Raw genomic sequence first — 19,473 nt, 5'->3', positions numbered from 1 at the left:
TAGTGCACTGTGTAAACAGCCTCTAGGAACAGATCCTATGACTGAGCCCTTTTCAGTGTGGTCCCTGAAAGACCCGCTGTGAAGCAAGATCATGTTTTGCTGCTGACTGGTGCAGTGGATTTTTAGCTGACAGAATAAGGGATTCCTGACAGGCCATGTTATCCAATTTTACACCAAAAGAATGAATTCTCTTTCAGATAATATTTCTCTACAAATCCAAGTGGAATATATAACCCAATTTAGAGCTGACTTTACAATACATTTATATGTAAATAATATCCTATATATTTGTTATTATTTATATTATTATGTATAGTTGTAAATATATACAACTACATGTATAAATACATAAATAAAATATATCTGTAGAACTAAAAGTTTCAGTTGAATTTTGGTTCTCCCTGGAATATAAGATATTTTAGTTTTTAAAAAATAACAAAACCAGTTAGAATCTGTAGATTCTACAGTGCCTTTAATACATGTTGACTGATAAAACATCTAAGCAAAAAGACAGTTTTGTAAAACATGTTTTAAACCTTGGTACTTAATTTCTTTGTAAGAATGCCTTAAAAGCAACAACTTTAGTTTGGCTGTCGCTAAAGGCTGGCAGTCACTTTGGAATGCAGTTGTATAAATATTTGTGCTCACGGTAATATAAGCCAAATCCACCAAACCTAATTTTCAACCGAACTTTTGAAAAATTGTCTTGTAAACATCTGAATATAAATTCATCTTTAAACTCTGACATTTTAGAGTCAAAAAAGAAAATTTTACAAATTATACCATTTGTCCTGCCCTTGGGAATTTCCCAAACTGTATTATTTATAAATCTTCCTAAATTAAATGTGGCAGAGAGATCACCTGAGTAAAGCGTTGGGAAGGAACCGTGCTTACCTCTCTTGTCACAAAGCATTCCATAGGGTATGTCAAAATGACAGTGACACCATAACAAAATCTTCCAAATGTTACCAGGTCATCATTTCTGCAGTAATTTTCAAATAAGTCCCCTAGATAATAACATAAAATAAGTTTATTTACTAGATACTAAATGTTTGAGATAACTACCTAATAAATTAAATATTAGATATTACAGTCATGCATCACCTAATGGCCCACATATATGATTACAATGCTGTATTTTTACTATGTTTAGATACATAAATACTTTCCATTCTGTTACAGTTGCCTACAGAATTCAGTATAGAAACATGTTGTACAGGTTTATAGCCTAGGAGCAATAAGCTATACCATATAGCCTAGGTGTGTAATAGGTGCTATCATCTAGGTTTGTGTAAGTATACTCTATGATGTTTGCACAATGAGGAAATCACCTAACAATGCATTTCTCAGAACGTTTCTCTGTCATTAAGCAACACATGATTTATAAGTGAATCTCCATAAACTTCATTTCATTTAATTAAGAGAATAGATGACCAGGTCTAAATAAAAGTTTTTGAATTCAATAACTATGTAGTTATTCACTGATTTAAACCAGTACATGCTCCATGTGAAGATAAATCCATCACTGATAGTTTTTCTCTTATTATTTGTTTTTGGTAGATTTGCTGCCAATTTCTGACTTCTGAAAAATACTTTATCCATTGTCTTCTTACATCAGAATCAACTCCCTAAATTCTTGAGCACTGGCTTTGTAAACTGGTTTCTGGTCTTTGTTTCTGGTGAGTAAGTGACTTCATTATTTTTTTAAAATGTCTGTTAAAATAAACAAATTTCCTTTTGAAATGCTATTCTTAGATCAAGAACAATCCTGAAAGGAAGAGTAGACCAGTACATCTGGGGAGCTGAATTTCCTGTGTATCATGCTATAGGGTTTCATCGCAACCTTGGGGCCACAGCGAGAAATTCCAAACATATGTTGCCTTTCATGGCACCTCATGAGACCAAGTGTAAATGCAGTGATTCAAAATTGTGAAAATATGGCTATGTCTCAGAAAGAACATTAAATTTAATAAGTTCCAGACTAGATGATGGACTAAATATACCTTGAAGCAATTCTTATTTAGAGACTATATTTCTCAGCTGTCTATGAAGAAATACAGGGATCTAACTAGGGCACAGATGTCATGTCATCAAAAAACAATTACCTACAACTGTACAGTAGTCCATGGAAGAAATAAAAAAAATAAAATAAAACAATGACTAATGCTGAAACAGAGTATTTGGGCTTGCATATTTTCTGAATATAACATGCTTAAATGTTAAAATTGTGGTTACCTTTTTAAAATTAAACTTAATTGAAAATTAGATCAATACTCAATACTACACCATTTAAAAAGAAGAAAAGCTATAATACCTCTGTACTGTTTTTTTCATTACAAAGCTGAATATCCTAAATAATTTGCCTCTTCCCAAGATTTACTTTAAGTGGTTCTCTCCCCTCCCCCCACCAACTAGAACAAATCTACATTACTTTAGAGCATCCCTTTTGGGCAGGAGGGGATTAAAACACAAAGTAAAGGTGGCAGAAACCTGCTTCAAGGTTGACTGAAAAGATTCCAGCACTCTAAGAAAAAAGGACTGAAGTTCCCCGTTCACTAACCTCCACTAAAAAATTGAGCCCTATTGTCTTTTCAAAAGTCACTAGAAATGTCAAGGAGAATCTAGAGTTCCCACTGCCTCTCAAGCTGAAATTTATCTACTGAAAGAGGTTAGAAAAGAAGAATGCAGTATGCACAAATTAGACTAGATTTACCTAAGGAGAGGTGGCCTGGAGAAACAATGTCAGCTTATTGCAGCTTGAATCTAAGTCTATTTTAAAGAATTACAGCTAGGGGGAAAACGGCATTAAAAACCTGTCAGCTTTGTTTTACAAAGATTTAATTTTATCTGAGCAATTACCACTGATAAAAACTCCAGGAAAATGTAACTAACAAAAAAGGTTTATGTCTTACAGAAAAGGCATTTAAAAACCAAGGTCCTGTACAGACCAGAGCCCATAGGCCATTTGCATTGGCAAACTATGTAGCAATAGTGATACATAGCAATGCTTTGGAACACAATTCTTATCAGAACTTTCAAGGTCACTTTGTTACTGCACTCTAGTGGCACATGCATGTATTATATTTTTGACTGCATTTGAATTTTGTTAATCATTATTTTTTGAAGCCATCTTTCTTCATTTCCTGAGAAATATTTGCCTAAAGTCATAGTGATCTGTAACCTCTGTTCGGAATAAGGCAGCCATCCTCCCAAGAGCACCCAAGTTTTCAGGAAACTAAGCTAATGGGAGCTAGAGGCAAAGGGACAACTTTCAGAGGGTCATGGTTGACCAAAACAGGGGAGGCAGAAAGAGGATGGAAAGAAAACTGAACTTGAGAGTCAGAAGACTTGTTTTCTGGTTTGTCACCAGCCAGCATGAGCAAGTTACTTCATCTCTTTGTGTTTTAATCAGGGGGTAAAACTAGTTATTCCACTTCCCTTCAAAGGGTTGTTTGAAGGTCAATGAGATAATAGACCTGCAAGAGCAGTGAAATATGTGAATCACAGCCTACTGCTGGACTGCCCTGAATACCACACTACATTGTTGATTGAATGTAAGGGTCAAGGGAAGTAAAAGAGAGGACTGCTCAGTTGTTGGGCCTGGGTGAATGCAAAAAAAGAGAGGAATATCTCTGGAGGGAGGAAGAAAAGTTCTGGTTTTAAGGGAAACATGATGTTTTGTGATTAAGACAAATATAGAGCAACTGAGCAGAAATGTCCTACAGGCAGCAGGTTGGAGACAGAAAGAAAGGTCTGGGTTAGAATTAAAACAATGAAAGTATCTGGAAATTTTTTTGAGAGAAGAGCAAACAATATGCTTGAGCCCATTATCCGGGTGGTGTGGGATGGAGTGGAGTGGGGGATTAGAGAGGGTAAAGAAAAAGAAAACGGAAAAAAAATTAACAGAGAGAAAGAATAACAATGATAATATAGTAATACTCTTTCCTCTAAGGGAGGAAAATTTGAGCAAAGAAAGGCAGTTCAGTATTGTTAAGTGATTCAGAGAGATTCAGGAGAATCCAAATCCAGGTTATTTGCTCTGAAGATTGGGAGACCACTGGTACCTTTGAAAATGAAGCTGCAGTGGAGGAAAGCCAAAAATCATGTGCTGGGAAGTGGCAGTGTGTGGAAGGAGAGAGTATGGGCTACAGAACTAAATTGAGCAGTTTAAAAAGGTAAAAATTAGGAAACAGACAGCAGAGGGGTAGGAGGGTAGAGAGAATGGGTGGAAGAGAGTAATCTTTGAAACAGAACACTGGGCATACCTGTAACAATAATGAGTAGAACATTCGGTATACCTGTACCAATGCACATGAACACTATAACTGAATCTCTCATTTTACCTTGGGTGAAGCCAGTAAATGTCAAGTATCCACATGTAGCAAAGAATATACAGATAAATACAGAGATCACGATGGACATATGGATAAGGCGGGACCACTTAGCTACTGTGGGTTCTTCTAAAGAACTGTAAACTAAGAAGGAGTTATGGTGGCAAATAAATGCTGCAATACAAAAAAAAAAGAGCGTTATTAAAGCAAGCACCAGGGTTTTCTTTTTTAGTTCTGAAATTCAGAGATATGTACTACTTTAGATGCCAATGAACTGAAGTTTAAACATACAAATTTATTAATATGTCAGAAAATAATTTTTCTAATAGTTCTAGAAATGAGACCCTTCATTCACATCAGGCTTATATGGTCTTTTCATGTCACTCTTGATATAAACTAGGCCAGTCCAACCTTCTCTCCCATTTTCCTTTTCCTAATGACCCTTCCCATCTTAAGGAAATCTAAATACCATCATTTTCATTCTGTGGCTTCCTTTGCCATTTGGGACATAATAAAGGGTTTGAAGAAGTCCATAACACTTGCTAGCCTTCCAAGTTAAGAAACAAGATAACTATAATGAGTTCCTGCATGAGAAATAGATTTTTCCAAATTGAAGCAAATTTTAGTGATGAGTGAGAAAAGTTTGAGCCTAATTTTATATTGGCACAAACTAGATCGTATGCTGCTAATAGGAAGTCTAAAGCTTAGGACATCTGCTATCCAGACATAAATATGAAACACAGCACTTTTTCATCGAACAGAGAACTCCACATTGAGAAAGGGCCTTTGAAACCAAATACTCACCAAAAGACATAACCCCGACCGCTTGAATGGCATTGGGCTTTGCAAATACCCAAGCGTCTTCTGTTTTTGGTCTAGAAGAAATATCAGTTAACTTGATAAATTATTAAATAAATTCAAGCATCAGTATATCAGATAACAAGAAATGGTATCACAAATATAAACTGAGTGTCTTTAAGCCAGAAATTAATAAGAGGCTCCCATTAATCTTGTGTAATCATGAATAAATTTCCCAGGAGCATGAGTGTTATCTCTTAACCCCAGTTCTCTAAAATGTATGTCAAATACTTGCACAAATTCTATTTTTACATATGTAAAATATCCAGACTATGCAATTTTGTGAATTTGTTTATTTGCTCATCAATTTAACAGACAGCATTGATTATGCACCTATGAATTGAGCTACTTTTTGAGGGAGATACAAAAATTAATAATGCTCAGTTACTGCTGTTCATTCCACTCATTTTTTTCAGGCTTAACCTACCCAAGAAAAATTTAGTCAGCACTAAAATTTATTGAGGGAGGTAAACATGAACTAATACTAATTGAGGATGTACTATCTTCTAGAAACTCTACTGTGTTATCTCATTTAATTTTCACAATAACACTTAAGTATTATTATCACCATTTAACACATGAAGAAAATCAAGCTCTGGATGGTGATATAACTTGCCAAGCTTTCACAAATAATGAGTGAAGAAGTTGAGATTTATCTTCTTGGTTTATTCACTCCCGTATTTTTTCCAGGCAGAACCATCTGACAGTGGCCTCCAATTCCCACCTGTAGATGTATTTTTCTAGGGAATTTTGGAAATATATGCACTTTAAACAGCTTGAAACAGGCTACATCCTAGTGGAATTAAAATATTTGATATTGGCAGTGATAGATCTACCTGGCTACCACATCCTGAATAATGATGAACAGCAGAGGCTCTAAGGTCAGTTAGCCTAAATTGTTCTTCTGGCCTCCTTCCACTTATTAGCTGTGTGATTTTAGGCAAGTTACAGGACCTCTTTGTGCTTCAACTTCAACATTTATAAATTGAGGATAATTGTAGTCTCTAACTCATTAAGTGACTGTGTAGATTAAATGAGATAAAATATGTAAAACTTCTAGAAGAGAGTTTATCACATAGCACATGTTCAATAAACAGTCATTAGTATTAATGTTATTATCCAGCATTATTAATACAGGCAGCAAAAAGTCTAAAAGTATGGCCAACTTCCCTGGGAAGGGAAGGCTTGAGTGAGACTCAAAACAATGCATGAAGAATGGAAGAGGGATATTCCTAGGAAGCATGAAAAGGCACTGGGTGTTTTCAATAAAAAACACAAATTCTAAAGATGAAGACCCATCTATTTCATAAGTTTGTTTATTGATTCTCTATGTAAAGAAGGTACATACAGAAATATCTTGTTTGTTGTCCACACTTTGTGGGATTTATGCATTATATCATCTTTTTTCCCATATATGAAACGAGCAGTTATAGACACAAAGAAACTTCACAGAAAGGCTGGCTTGCAAGGGAGGCCATGGATTGTTATAAGACTTGCTCCAATTCCCAGTTTTGGGAGTGGGAACTACTGCCACCTGCTGCCTCCACTACTCTAAATGCAGTTGACATTAAAAGCAGCATACCTGTTAAATTCCAATGTTAATGTGAAAAAATACGTATTTTGTACATGATCCTTAGAAAATGATTTCGATCAGGCAGCACTAACAGTTGCAGAAACTTGAGGATTCTCTAACTTTGCAATATGTTTTAAATGGTATGCTTTCCCTCTTACGGTTTTTGCACTTGGAAAATATTCACCCTTACTCCCCAACCCCAGTACAGATTGTGGTGGTGTCCTACTTTTTAAATCTTATATTAGTAATAAAATGTAGAAGTTTCATTTTCATTTTTTCTCTTCCATTTAAATTTTTTCCCTGGGTCCATATGGTTCCTTGGGTATATTCCTGGAGTGTGAAACAATACCTAGAGATAATTTTGGATTTTCTCTGTTCATCATAATGATGATGATTTTATAAGATGGAAAGTGCCAAAAAAGATGTTACAGATAAGAAAATGCATATGTCTAAATCTAGGGAAAGAGAAGGAAAGAGATATTGAGTATGGCTTTCCAATCATTTATAAAATAGCCTAGGATTGAGTTCCAGATACAATCGGTTGTACAGGAAAAAAAAAAAAGAGAGAGAGAAGAAAGTTCTTGGGTATATTTTATGAGATTGCTGAAACTTTGATACTCAACCTGGATGAAAACATTAAGTTATAGACCTTTTTACTTTAAATGCTGAAATATGAAATAAAATGTTTTGAAATGCCATCAAGCAATTTATAAGATAAGGAATTATGACTATGAATATTCTTTTCAATAAATGCAAGGGGAGTTTAATAACAAAATATTAATATAATCAATATTTATTAATAGCTGTTATATTAATAGATATTGGTGTAATTTACCACATTAACAGATTAATGAAGGAAAGAAGCTTATGACCATTTCAAAATATATAGAAAAGCATACAACTCAGTATTTATTTTGAAAAACATGCTGAGCAAACTAATAATAAAATAGAACTTCCTTTACTGGATAAGGAATGTCCACCAAATCCTATAGCAAATGACATATTTAAAAGTGAAAAGTTAGAAATATTCTACTTAAGGGATGAAACCAGATAGGATGTTCAACATCACTGCATCCAGAATATATTATTGATATTCCTAGCTAATTCAATAAAATAAGTGATGTGTAATCATTGAAAAGATTGTGTAAATTATTTGTATACAATATAATTATGCATATGGAAAATTTATGCATATGGAAAATAAGAGTATTCAGCAAGGTTACTGGATACAAATTCAATGCACACAAAACATCAAGTGGGTTGATGTACACAAACAACCACCAATTAAAATGTTTTTTTAAGTGGCAGTGACAACAAAAACACTAAATACTTTAAAAGATGTGCATGATTTTAATGTCATCTTAAACTTTTATTGAAAGACACAAATAAGTGGAGAAATGTACAATATCCACACCCACAAATGGGAAGACTCAATATCATATAAACATCAATTTACCCCAAATTAATTTTTTAATTCAAATAATAAAATACAGAAAAAAAGAAATCAAAGAATAAAATACAATATTGAGGCTGGGCATGGTGGTTCACGCCTGAAATCCCTGCACTTTGGGAGGCCAAGGCAGAAGGATTGCTTTGAGTTTAAGACTGGCCTGGGCAACACAGGGAGACCCATGCTCTACAAAAAATGAAAACATTAGCCAGGCATGATGGTGTGTGCCTATACACCCAACTACTTGAGAAGCTGTGATGGGAGAATCACTTGAGCTTGGAAGGTTGAGGCTGCAGTGAGCCATGATCACCCCATTGCACTCTAGCTTGGTCAATAGAGTAAGACCCTGCCTCAAAATGAATAAAATAAAATAAATAAAATATTGAAGGAGGAAAAGAAAGTTAAAACTCAAAAAACCCCATAATATTAAAAATTATAATAAAATTAAAGATAAACAATAAAATCAATGGAAGGTAAATATAAAACATCCATATGATAAAATTATTTATATACACATTTAAAAATATAAAGGTAAGCTAAAAGCTGGAAGATGACATTGGTCATGCATACCCAGTTGTCCCTTGGTACGTGGGAGGGATTGGTTCCAGGACCCTCTGTTGGATATCAAAAGCCATGGATGTTCAAGTCTCTGATATAAAATGGTTTAATACTTGCATATAACTTAAGGACATCCTTCTATATAATTTAAATTATCTCTAGATTGCTTACAATATCTAATACAATGTAAATTCTATGTAGTTATACTGTATTTTAAAATTTGTATCGTTATTGTCATATTGTTATTTTTAATTTTTTTCCAATATTTTTGTCCACAGTTAGTTGTGTCTGCACATGCAGAAACTGTGAATATAGAGGGCCATGATCAAGAAATAGTATACAGTATATAGACAGTTCTCCCCCCTTATCTATAGGATATATATTTCAAGATATAACCTTGCAAGGTATCCTATTTACAGCCTAGTGTATGCCCCCTGCCCAAATGAAATAACTTCCCTAGGCCAGGCGCGGTGGCTCATGTCCGTAATCCCAGCACTTTGGGGGACCGAGGGAGGTGGGTCACAAGGTCAGGAGTTCGAGATCAGCCTGACTAACATGGTGAAACCCTGTCTCTACTAAAAATACAAAAATTAGCCGGGCATGGTGGCGTGCGCCTGTAATCCCAGCTACTCAGGAGACTGAGGCAGGAGAATCGCTTGAACCTGGAGGGTGGAGGTTGCAGTGAGCAGAGATTGTGCCCCACTGCACTCCACTCCAGCCTGGGCGACACAGCGAGACTCCATCTCAAAAAAAAAAAAAAAAAAAAAGAAAAAAGAAAGGAAAGAAAGAAAGAAAGAAAGAAACTTCCCTGAGGCAGAAAATATATTTTAAATAAAATGTTTGAATTTTAACTTAAACCCCCATGCAAATTAATAATCAAAAGTTAAACTTGGACACCCAATTAAACATGTGTAGATGGGCCAAGTAAGTTTATCTTTTCTCTTTTCTGAGACCCCACTAAAATGCTACTAAAGAAATTTAAAAGAGGAATAAATTCATGAGGGAGAGGATAGTGGGAGAAGAGATATCCGAGGAGAAGACACCCTGTGAAAAGGAAACTGGATACTTCTGTGGTGACTATTGAGAGTAGAAGATGTTGCAACCATGTAGAGGGAGGTCATGATGAGAAAGAGGTGATTCACTCTGCAAAACCCCTGTGTGTGCAGGACTCAGAAATACCAGAAACCTACCGAGAGTGCTTCAACAAAAGGAGAAAGGAAACAAAATGGAAGATCTGGGATCATGGATAGAGGGTATACAACATAAAAACGAGGTAAAAGGAAGTCCTAGGAGGATTGTGGGGGAGCAAAGTGAGAAAGTAATCTGTCTAGAATGGAGAGCAGAACAGAAGGCTCTGGGATGGATGTGTTCAGGAAAAATAATAAAATTATAGATTATATGTTTGAGCATCTGGAAAAGAAGTAACAAAAATGATCAAATTTAAAAGCTAAACTGGACATCCAGATAAACACAAAACTAAAATCAAGTGGTAATTGTAGAGAAAAAAAAGAGAAAAGTGTACAAGAAGAGAAACGTAAACTTAATTTTAAAAGTTGTGGTATTCCCCATGTATTTAAGAAGAGGAAAGATAGCTTGAGAGAGCTAAGTCTTCATCTACTGTAAGAGAAGATAACAATGAGACACCAAAAAAGGCACTTAGAATCATATTACTTAGAAATAGAGATGTGAATGCCAAGAGATAACGCTTAAAGGGTTGAAATAAAAAAGGTTTTGGTAGGAGGCTACTCTATTTCATTAAAAGCCATTTGTAATCTTTGATTTTATAAAATCAAGTTAATAAATTTTATTTTATTTTACTTTATTTTATTTGTGAGACAGGGTCTCACAGTAACCCCAGGCAGTGGTGTGATCATAGCTCACTGCAGCCTCAAACTCCTGGCCTCAAGAGGTCCTCCAGCCTCTGCCTCCCAAGTAAGCTGGACTATAGGTACATGCCACCACACTTGGCTATATTTTTAATTTTTTTTTTTTTTGTAGAGGTGGGGGTCTTGCTATGTTGTCTAGGCTGGTCTTGAACCACTGCTCTAAGGGATCCTCCTGCTTTGGCCTCCCACAGTGCTGAGATTACAGGTGTGATCCACCTCACCTGGCCTGTGAATGTATTCTTTTGAGAAAAATAAATACATTGAATAAATGCACATAAAAGTAACATTGAAAAGAAGCAGTATTCCTTACAATACCTTAGAAAGCTTTAAAAAGATCTAGGCAAATAATGTTGGTTACTGTAAAATTTAGATCATTTTAACAGCAATGATTCAAGTGTTTCAAAATATTTTAGTACTAACAAAAATAGGGACTGGCTTATAGCAGTTTATAGCCTTAGAACAGCAAACACTTTTAAAATTAATTGCTTCCCTTACCCTGGAAAATCTAAACAAATGCTTCATTATATATTTTTAATAAACCGTTTGTGTTTATAGGGGGTTGTGGTTGGAGATGGAGAGCTTTGGGGAGTTAAATTCATTTTGCAATATTGTCTCAGTTTGGATTCTTGCATTCTGAAATTTTATCCTGGTTTGAAAGACAAACTCTTATTTTTATAACAGGTGAATAACAATAAGGCAATGTAGTAGAAAGCAAGTCCTATCAAAGGGAGCTCCAGTCTCTATAGACTGATAAAAAGGAGCTTCAGAATTTAAACCTCTGGATCAGGAGAATCAAAAAACATCACGCCTCTCTATGATACCTGCCCAAACTCTTTCAGCTAAACAGAGGCACTTTCAAATATACAATTCCGGCAGAGCCTGCATTTTTGTTGTAAGAGCCTCATGTATTAGCCTTTTCAGTCAGACACATCCGGGAGTTAAGTGCTTTGGATGACACAAAACAAAGGCTCCATGTTGCCTGTCACACCACAAGCTATTAATGACAAGCAGATCTGACCACTTCCCCCAGCTGCTGCATCCACTGAAAGCTCTGTCACTTCCTCACTCTCAGCTCACTTGTATTCTGATTCTGTTCTATAGACAAAACCATGGTTTACATTAATATATAAAGCTGCTCAGGAAAATGCTTCTTAGGAATCACTCTGAACATTAAAACTGATTCATTTAAAAACACACACACACACAAATGGGAAAAGCAGTCTACACTTGCAGATTGGAAGAATCAATATCATTAAAATGACTATACTACCCACAGCAATCTACAGATTCAATGCTATTCCTATCCAACATCATTTTTTAAATTTAGAAAAAAACTATTCTGAAATTCATACGGAATGAGAAAAGCCCCATTAGCTAAAACAACCCTGAGTAAAAAGAACAAAGCCAGAGGCATCACATTATCTGACTTCAAACTATATTATGAGGCTACAGTAACCAAAGAAGCATCGTACTAGTACACAAACAGACACATAGACCAATGGAACAGAATAGAGAATCCAGAAATAAAGCCACACACCTACGACCATCTGGTCTTTGACAAAGTCGACAAAAATAAGCAATGGGGAGAGGATTCCCTAGCCAATAAGTGGTGCTGAGATAACTGGCTAACCATAGGCAGAAGAATGAAACTGGACCCCTACCTTTTTCCATACACAAAAACTAACTTGAGATGGATTCGAGATTTAAATGTAAGACCTCAAACTATAAAAGTCCTAGAGAAAACCTAGGAAATACCCTTCCCGACATTGGCCTTGATGAAGAATTTATGGCTAAGGCCTCAAAAGCAATCACAACAAAAACAAAGACTAACAAGTGGGGCCTAATTAAACTAAAAAGCTTCTGCACAGCAAAAGAAACTATCAACAGAATAAACAGACAACCTACAGAATGGGAGAAGATATTTATAAACTCTGTGTATGACAAAGTTCCAATATCCAGAATCTGTAAGGAACTTAATTCAACGAGCAAAAACCAAATAACTCCATTAAAAGGTGGGCAAAGGATATGAACAGACATTTCCCAAAAGAAGACATACAAACAGCCAATGAACATATGAAGAAATACTCAACATCACTAATTATCAGAGAAATGCAAATCAAAACCACAATGAGATACCATCTCACACTAGTAGAAATAGCGATAATTGAAAAGTAAAAACAAACAAACAAAAAACAGATGCTTCCAGCCTGGGCAACGTAACTGGGACCCCATCTCTACAAAAATAAAAAAAATTAGCCACGCGTGGTGGCACACACCTGTAGTCCCAGTTACTTAAGAGGCTGAGGTAGGAGGATTCCTTGAGCCTAGAAGGTCAAAGTTGCAGTGAGCCATGATTGCACGACTGCACTCCAGCCTGGATGACAGAGCAAGACCCTGTCTTGAAAAATAATAAAAAAAAAATGCTAGTGGGGCTGTGGAGAAAAGGGAACACTTATACACTATTGGTGGGAATGTGAATTAGTGCAGCCACTGTGGAAAGCAGTTTGGAGATATTTCAAATAAATTAAAACAGAACTACCATTCAACCAAGGAGTCCCATTACTGGGTACACACCCAGAGGAAAATAAATCACTCTACAAAAAAGTCACATGCACTTGTATGTTCACCGCAGCAGTACTCACAATAGCCAAAACGTAAAATCAACCTAGGTGCCCATCAACAGTGGATTGCGTAAAGAAAATATGGTACATATACACCATGGAATCCTATGCAGCCATAAAAAAGAATGAAATCATGTCCTTTGCAGCTACATGGATGCAGCTTGGAGGCCATTTATCCTAAGCAAATTAACACAGGAACAGAAAAGCAAATGCCACATGTTCTCAGTTATAAGTAGGAGCTAAACATTGGGTACATGTGGATATAAAGGTGGGAACAACAGACACTGGAACTGGGAATACAGACTAGTAAAGAAGGGAAAGAAGGAGGGGGCAAAGGTTGAAAAAATACCTATTGGGCTCTGTGCTCACTACCATAGCAATGACGGGATCATTTGTACAGGTGACTGGATCACTTGTACTCTAAACCTCAGTGTCATCCAATAAACCCATGTAACAAACCTGCACATGTACCCCCTGAATATAAAATACAAGTTGAAATTGTTTAAAAAGTATATATTTTAATTAGTTCCTGTACATCCTGTAAGAAAACCTTGATGCAAATCATTTCTAATTAAAAAAGACAATGGATCAAATTTTCGTTAAACCAAAATAAACTCTTCAAAAATAAATTTATTAAAAAGCTGATTTCTAGTTAAAATTTACATAACTTTATGCTAATTTTTTGCTGAAATATAAATTTTATTTATTATTTATTATTTATTTATTTTGAGACGGAGTCTTGCTCTGTTTCCCAGGCTGGAGTGCAGTGGCGTAATCTCGGCCCACTGGAAGCTCCACCTCCCGGGTTCACGCCATTCTCCTGCCTCAGCCTCCCGAGTAGCTGGGACTATAGGCGCCCGCCACCGCGCCCGGCTAATTTTTTGTATCTACACCCAGCTAAATTTTTGTATTTTTAGTAGAGACAGGGTTTCACCGTGGTCTCGATCTCCTGACCTCGTGATCCGCCCGCCTCAGCCTCCCAAAGTGCTGGGATTACAGGCGTGATCCACCGTGCCCGGCCTGAAATATAAATTTTTAAAATATGAATCATATAAAAAGCTAGCCCAGCTTGGCACCATAAACATCACAAAAACTTCATTTTTGCCATTTGGGACACCAGTCTCTTTTAATTCTTATTCTGTCACCTTCTGGGCGGTCTCTAATTCCTCTGTTAACGCTTTAAAATTGGTGTTAACTGTGTTTACTTCTGTGGGTTTGGATTAAAAGGGCAGAGTATAGGTGGGAGGGGGCAGGATTTCACTTTTTTAATATGATGAAAACTTGTGAGAATTATGGGTGTTGCTTTGGTTCTTTGTTGTGCTTTTTCACAAAACAATTAAAATATCATGTGAATTTAAACTAAAAATAAATGTAACTTCAGATGTGATGTCCAGATAATTCTTTGTCATTGGGGTTCTACTTGGATTGTGCCTCTCTTCACTTTATATGCAGTCCCTGTACAGTTTTGTCCACATCACCCTCTCCAAAATCCAGACTTGCATTTCCAAAACATTGGGTGACTTCTACTCCTCTTCCCACAAGGATCCCACAAAATGAGGATATATTTAAAATATACTATATATTTTTTCCAGATCATCTTCCCTTCCTGTCCTGCTAAATAACATAAAAGAAGGTAGACCCTGTATGTCTCCCTAGCAGCATATTCCTAATTCTATTAAATAGTCCACTGAGGTTATCTTTTATGTGACCTTTGCCCCACCCCACATTCTAATAAGCTATAAGAGGTCTTCAGAAAAGGAGTGTGACATTGGTCTTAATAGCCCCAGTACCTAGAAGAGTGACTTACCCAGTAAACATTTAATAAGTGTTAGTTTGCTGGCAGACTCTTCTATTTTATTCCTTTGGCAGTGAGTTCTGGGCCATCTACCCATATAGTTCTCCAAGCTGGAAACTTTGGTATCACCCTAGGTAAGTCCTGTACCCTTAGCGCCTTCATTCAATCAGTCACTAAGTTCTCCTGGTTTTACCAGCATAAAATTACTTGAGCTTCCCCTCCTCTTCATTACCAGTCTTATCCTTATATCATTTCCATTGGCAAATGGAATCCTTTGGCTGGATGCTTGGCTTGCTATAGATAGCCTCCTTCCAGGTCTTTATATTCCCATCTGTCCTTGCCTCCACTGGAAGAGAAGTCCAATTAAAATTGAGACTCGATCTAGTTACTCACCTGTTTAAGAACTTTCAATACCCCATCAACTAAAGAACAAATCCAAGTGTCTCACCACCACATGTAAAGCTTTCCTTCATCTTTGTCTCTGCCAAACTCTCTAGGCCCATTTCCTTTTATACACTGGCATAGCTTTCAGCTCAGAATCACCAAAACCCTAGTTACTTTCTAAATACAGAAGCTATATAGCTTGTGGTGATAGGGAAGTCAGGATCAGTGGGTGCTATGGTTTGAATGTTTGCATCCCCTCTAAAATTAAGGTTGAAACTTAATCCCTAGTGAAACAATACTAAGAGTTGGGGCCTCAAAGGATTATAAATCATGCTGCTATAAAGACACATGCACACATGTGTTTACTGCGGCACTATTCACAATAGCAAAGACTTGGAACCAACCCAAATGTCCATCAATGATAGACTGGATTAAGAAAATGAGGCACATATACACCATGAAATACTATGCAGCCATAAAAAAGGATGAGTTCTTGTCCTTTGTAGGGACATGGATGAAGCTGGAAACCATCATTCTGAGCAAACTATCGCAAGGACAGAAAACCAAACACTGCATGTTCTCACTCATAGGTGGGAATTGAACATTAAGAACACTTGGACACAGGGTGGTGAACACCACACACACCAGGGCCTGTTGTGGGGTAGGGGGAGGGGGGAGGGATAGCATTAGGAGATATACCTAATGTAAATGACAAGTTAATGGGTGCAGCACACCAACATGGCACATATATACGTATGTAACAAACCTGCACGTTGTGCACGTGTACCCTAGAACTTAAAGTATAATAATTTTAAAAAGAGGTGGGGCCTTTAGGAGGTAATTAGGCCATTAGGGCAAAGCCCTCATAGATGAGATTAGCACCTTTATAAAAGTGCTTGAGGAAGTGAGTTCAGCCTCTTTTTGTTCTTCCATCCCTTCCTCCTTGTGAGGATGCAGGATTTGTCCCCTCCAGAGGAAGCAGGTTTCAAGGTGTCATCTTGGGAGCAGAGAGAGCAGCCCTCACCAGACACTTCCAAATGCTAGTGCCTTGATCTTGGACTTCCCAGCCTCTAGAACTGTGACAAACAAATTTCTGTTCTTTATAAATTAGCCAGTCTGTGGTATTTTGTTACTGTAGCATAGAAAGACTGAGTAAGAACAGAACCACTTTCAGCAGTTTTTCAAAAGAGATAATATGGAGATATGACACTTGTTAAAACTATGATAAAATGCATTTGAGAAGCAATGTAAAAAAATGGTTTTGGAGAAAATTATCAAAGGAGGGCCTTTATTTTTATATGGTAGCTCCCCCAGCGAATGGCAAAGTATCCCTCTTCTCCAAGTTCTTCCTAATGTTAGAACTTCAAACTTCGTCTGCTGTTATATGTATCCCATCTCTGGGTCACACACATTTCTGCCAACAGTATCTTCTAACCTGTCCCTGCCAACTTCCCATCCCGCATGTCTCTTTTTGACTCAACTTATGCTTGTTTATTTTTTAAAGCAAAAAGCCGTGTATTTTCTTATCCTGAAATACTACCTGCCTGCACAGGTTGGGCTAAGGACCCTTCTTCTGTTTCCATAGCACTTACTCGTAATTCTATTATTTATTATATTGAGATTGTCTTTCATAAGTTTGTTCCACAAACTATAGGGATCTGAGGTCAAGGACTGTGCTTTCTTCATCTGATAGTCCCAGTACCTGGAAGAGTGACTGGCATCAGTTAGACATTTAATAAAATGTTATTGGTTCAAAGAACAGGTTCCTCCATTTATGGATGGATTCCATTTATAAAATAACTAATGGTGGGTGAAATAAGTACTTAATATTGAGCAGCCTAGGCTGTTCCACTAGCTCCACTAACACAGGGACTGGACTAATCCTCCCTGAGCATATATTACCTTGCAAATATCTTTCCTATTTTTATGTAGACTCAGATACAGCAATAGTTCTATGCATTCTTTCATGTAGGCAATCTTCCTGGTAAAACATACCACTAGCTCTAACAGTGAGTGCTGCAGAGCCTGGAGTCAATTGGTATTTTAGCAAATTAGTTAGCAAATTTTACCAGCATGAAAGTAGCCTTAGGCAAATTTTCTTTGACAGTGTTTGTATGAAATTTTTATTTGTCTCAAGATAACGTTTTATTGTCTCATTACTTCAAAATTTTGGTCAGTTAATCCACAAGTTGAATGGACTAAAACCAGAAGGCACATAGACTCATTCATGCATCCAGTTAATGATTCAGCAATTCTTTGCTGAATTCTAATTCTTTGTTAGACACTTTGCTGAGTAATGGGTATATAGTGTGAACAAAGCAAATGCAATCTCTCTTCTCACAGTGCTTACAATATAGTGAGAGACAGAAAATACACATAGAAGAAAACACACAGAAGATAACTAAAGATAATTTAACAAATACATTATTATTTTATTTCTATGTGTAGATCCCTTCTCACTTCCTATGGTGAGACCAACAGGAAATTTAACCAACCAGAATATTCATGTTCTGAACCTACTCCTATTTACCGCACTCTCAGATAATCATCTCATCTTTGAAAAAATATAGGTTATCAGGCATGAATACTCAAATTCTCTTCACTGATCTTTAGAATGTGTTCACAATTTACTCCTTATATTCTTATCCTATTGTTTCAAAAGGACAAAGTATCCAAGATCACCCTAACTGTATCCTAAAGTCTAGCCTTTCATCATCTCATGGAGGACTTTGGGTTCTAAGTTTTGGCTTAGTCTATGTCACATGTTCAATATATCCCATGATAAAGATGGTATTTTTTTAGAGCTCTTACTCTCTCAAGGCACTGTTTTGCCATGTTACTTTCATTCATAGATGTTCTTCATAAAAGAAGAAGAGAAGGGCACAGGAGGGCAAAATAGGAGGAAGGATATTCCAAATTCACTTTCCTAGTACTCACTTACATCTTAATTTTCTCTAACCTGGCTTCCTGCCATACCATTTGATTGAAATTCCCATCACTGAAGTGGACATATGTAGTTTGCACCCTGCAATGGCTACTCCCCCTTCTGCTGGCATCACTGTCCTTTGGGACACCCTTTTCCCCATTTTTATTTCAAGTGCTTTAGTTGGGTTCATCCTATCCTTAGATCCAGGTGTGGGCATTTAACCTAAAGGCAAACAACTCAATATAGGCCATGATGATAGGGTCTGTAATCATCATACATCTTTGTTACAGCCAATCAGAACTAATTCTGTGAGTGAGGTTGGAGGTACCTTAAAAGAGAAAATTCTTTCTCTTTCTGTGGACTTGAACTTGAATTGATATAGGTTGAGATTGCTGCTACCATCTTGTCAGGGAGAAAAGCTTTCAGAAACTAGAGCCAAAACAGGAAGCATAGGCAAGAGATGGTAAAAGAGAGACGATGTCTGATTACATTAATTGAGCTCTTAAATCCAAGCATACCTAATAACAGGACTAACCTTGAACTTACAGTTACGGGAGTAAATTCTCTTTTGCTTCAACCAGTTAAGGTTCTGTGCTTCTTTACATTTGCAACATAAAGGATGATCATTTACACATCATCAAAAAATTCAGTGGCTCCTCATCAAAAAGTTAGAAGGATCTCAATTTAACAACCAAACATTACAAGTAAAAGAACTAAAGAACCAAGAGAAAACCCAAAAGCTAGCAGAAGACAAGAAATAACCAAAATCAGAGCTGAACTGAAGGATTTGAGACACAAAAAACCTTCAAAAGATCAATGAATCCAGGAGCTGTTTTTTTTGAAAATTCGAAAACAGCCAGCTAGACTAATAAAGATGAAAAGTGAGAAGATCCAAATAAATACAATTAAAAATGACAAGGGGAATATTACCACCGACCCCACAGAAATACAAATAACAATCAGAGAATATTATGAACACCTCCATGCACATAAACTAGAAACTCTAGCAGAAACGGATAAATTCCTGGATACATACACCCTCCCAAGACTGAACCAAGAAGAAATTGAATCCCTGAAGAGACCAATAATGA

At 36.5% G+C, this 19,473-nt stretch overlaps 1 protein-coding gene across 2 annotated transcripts in view; it reads right to left on the bottom strand.

Moving 5' to 3' along the window:
- The window catches only part of SLC38A11 (solute carrier family 38 member 11), a 57,208-nt gene that overhangs the window by 12,339 nt on the left and 25,396 nt on the right, over window positions 1–19,473 (bottom strand). For both annotated transcript variants that reach the window (XM_030796053.1, XM_012496293.2), the window contains 3 exons: window positions 5,136–5,206; window positions 4,344–4,505; window positions 895–1,007 (listed from right to left, as the gene is read on the bottom strand). In XM_030796053.1, coding sequence (XP_030651913.1) covers window positions 895–1,007; window positions 4,344–4,505; window positions 5,136–5,206 — 346 coding nt within the window. The remainder of the gene's footprint in view (window positions 1–894; window positions 1,008–4,343; window positions 4,506–5,135; window positions 5,207–19,473) is intronic.

The sequence above is a fragment of the Nomascus leucogenys genome, chromosome 17, assembly GCF_006542625.1.
Source record: "Nomascus leucogenys isolate Asia chromosome 17, Asia_NLE_v1, whole genome shotgun sequence".
NCBI lineage: Eukaryota > Metazoa > Chordata > Mammalia > Primates > Hylobatidae > Nomascus > Nomascus leucogenys.
Note: the sequence above shows the minus strand (reverse complement) of the source record. Positions and strands in the feature narration are given on the sequence as shown.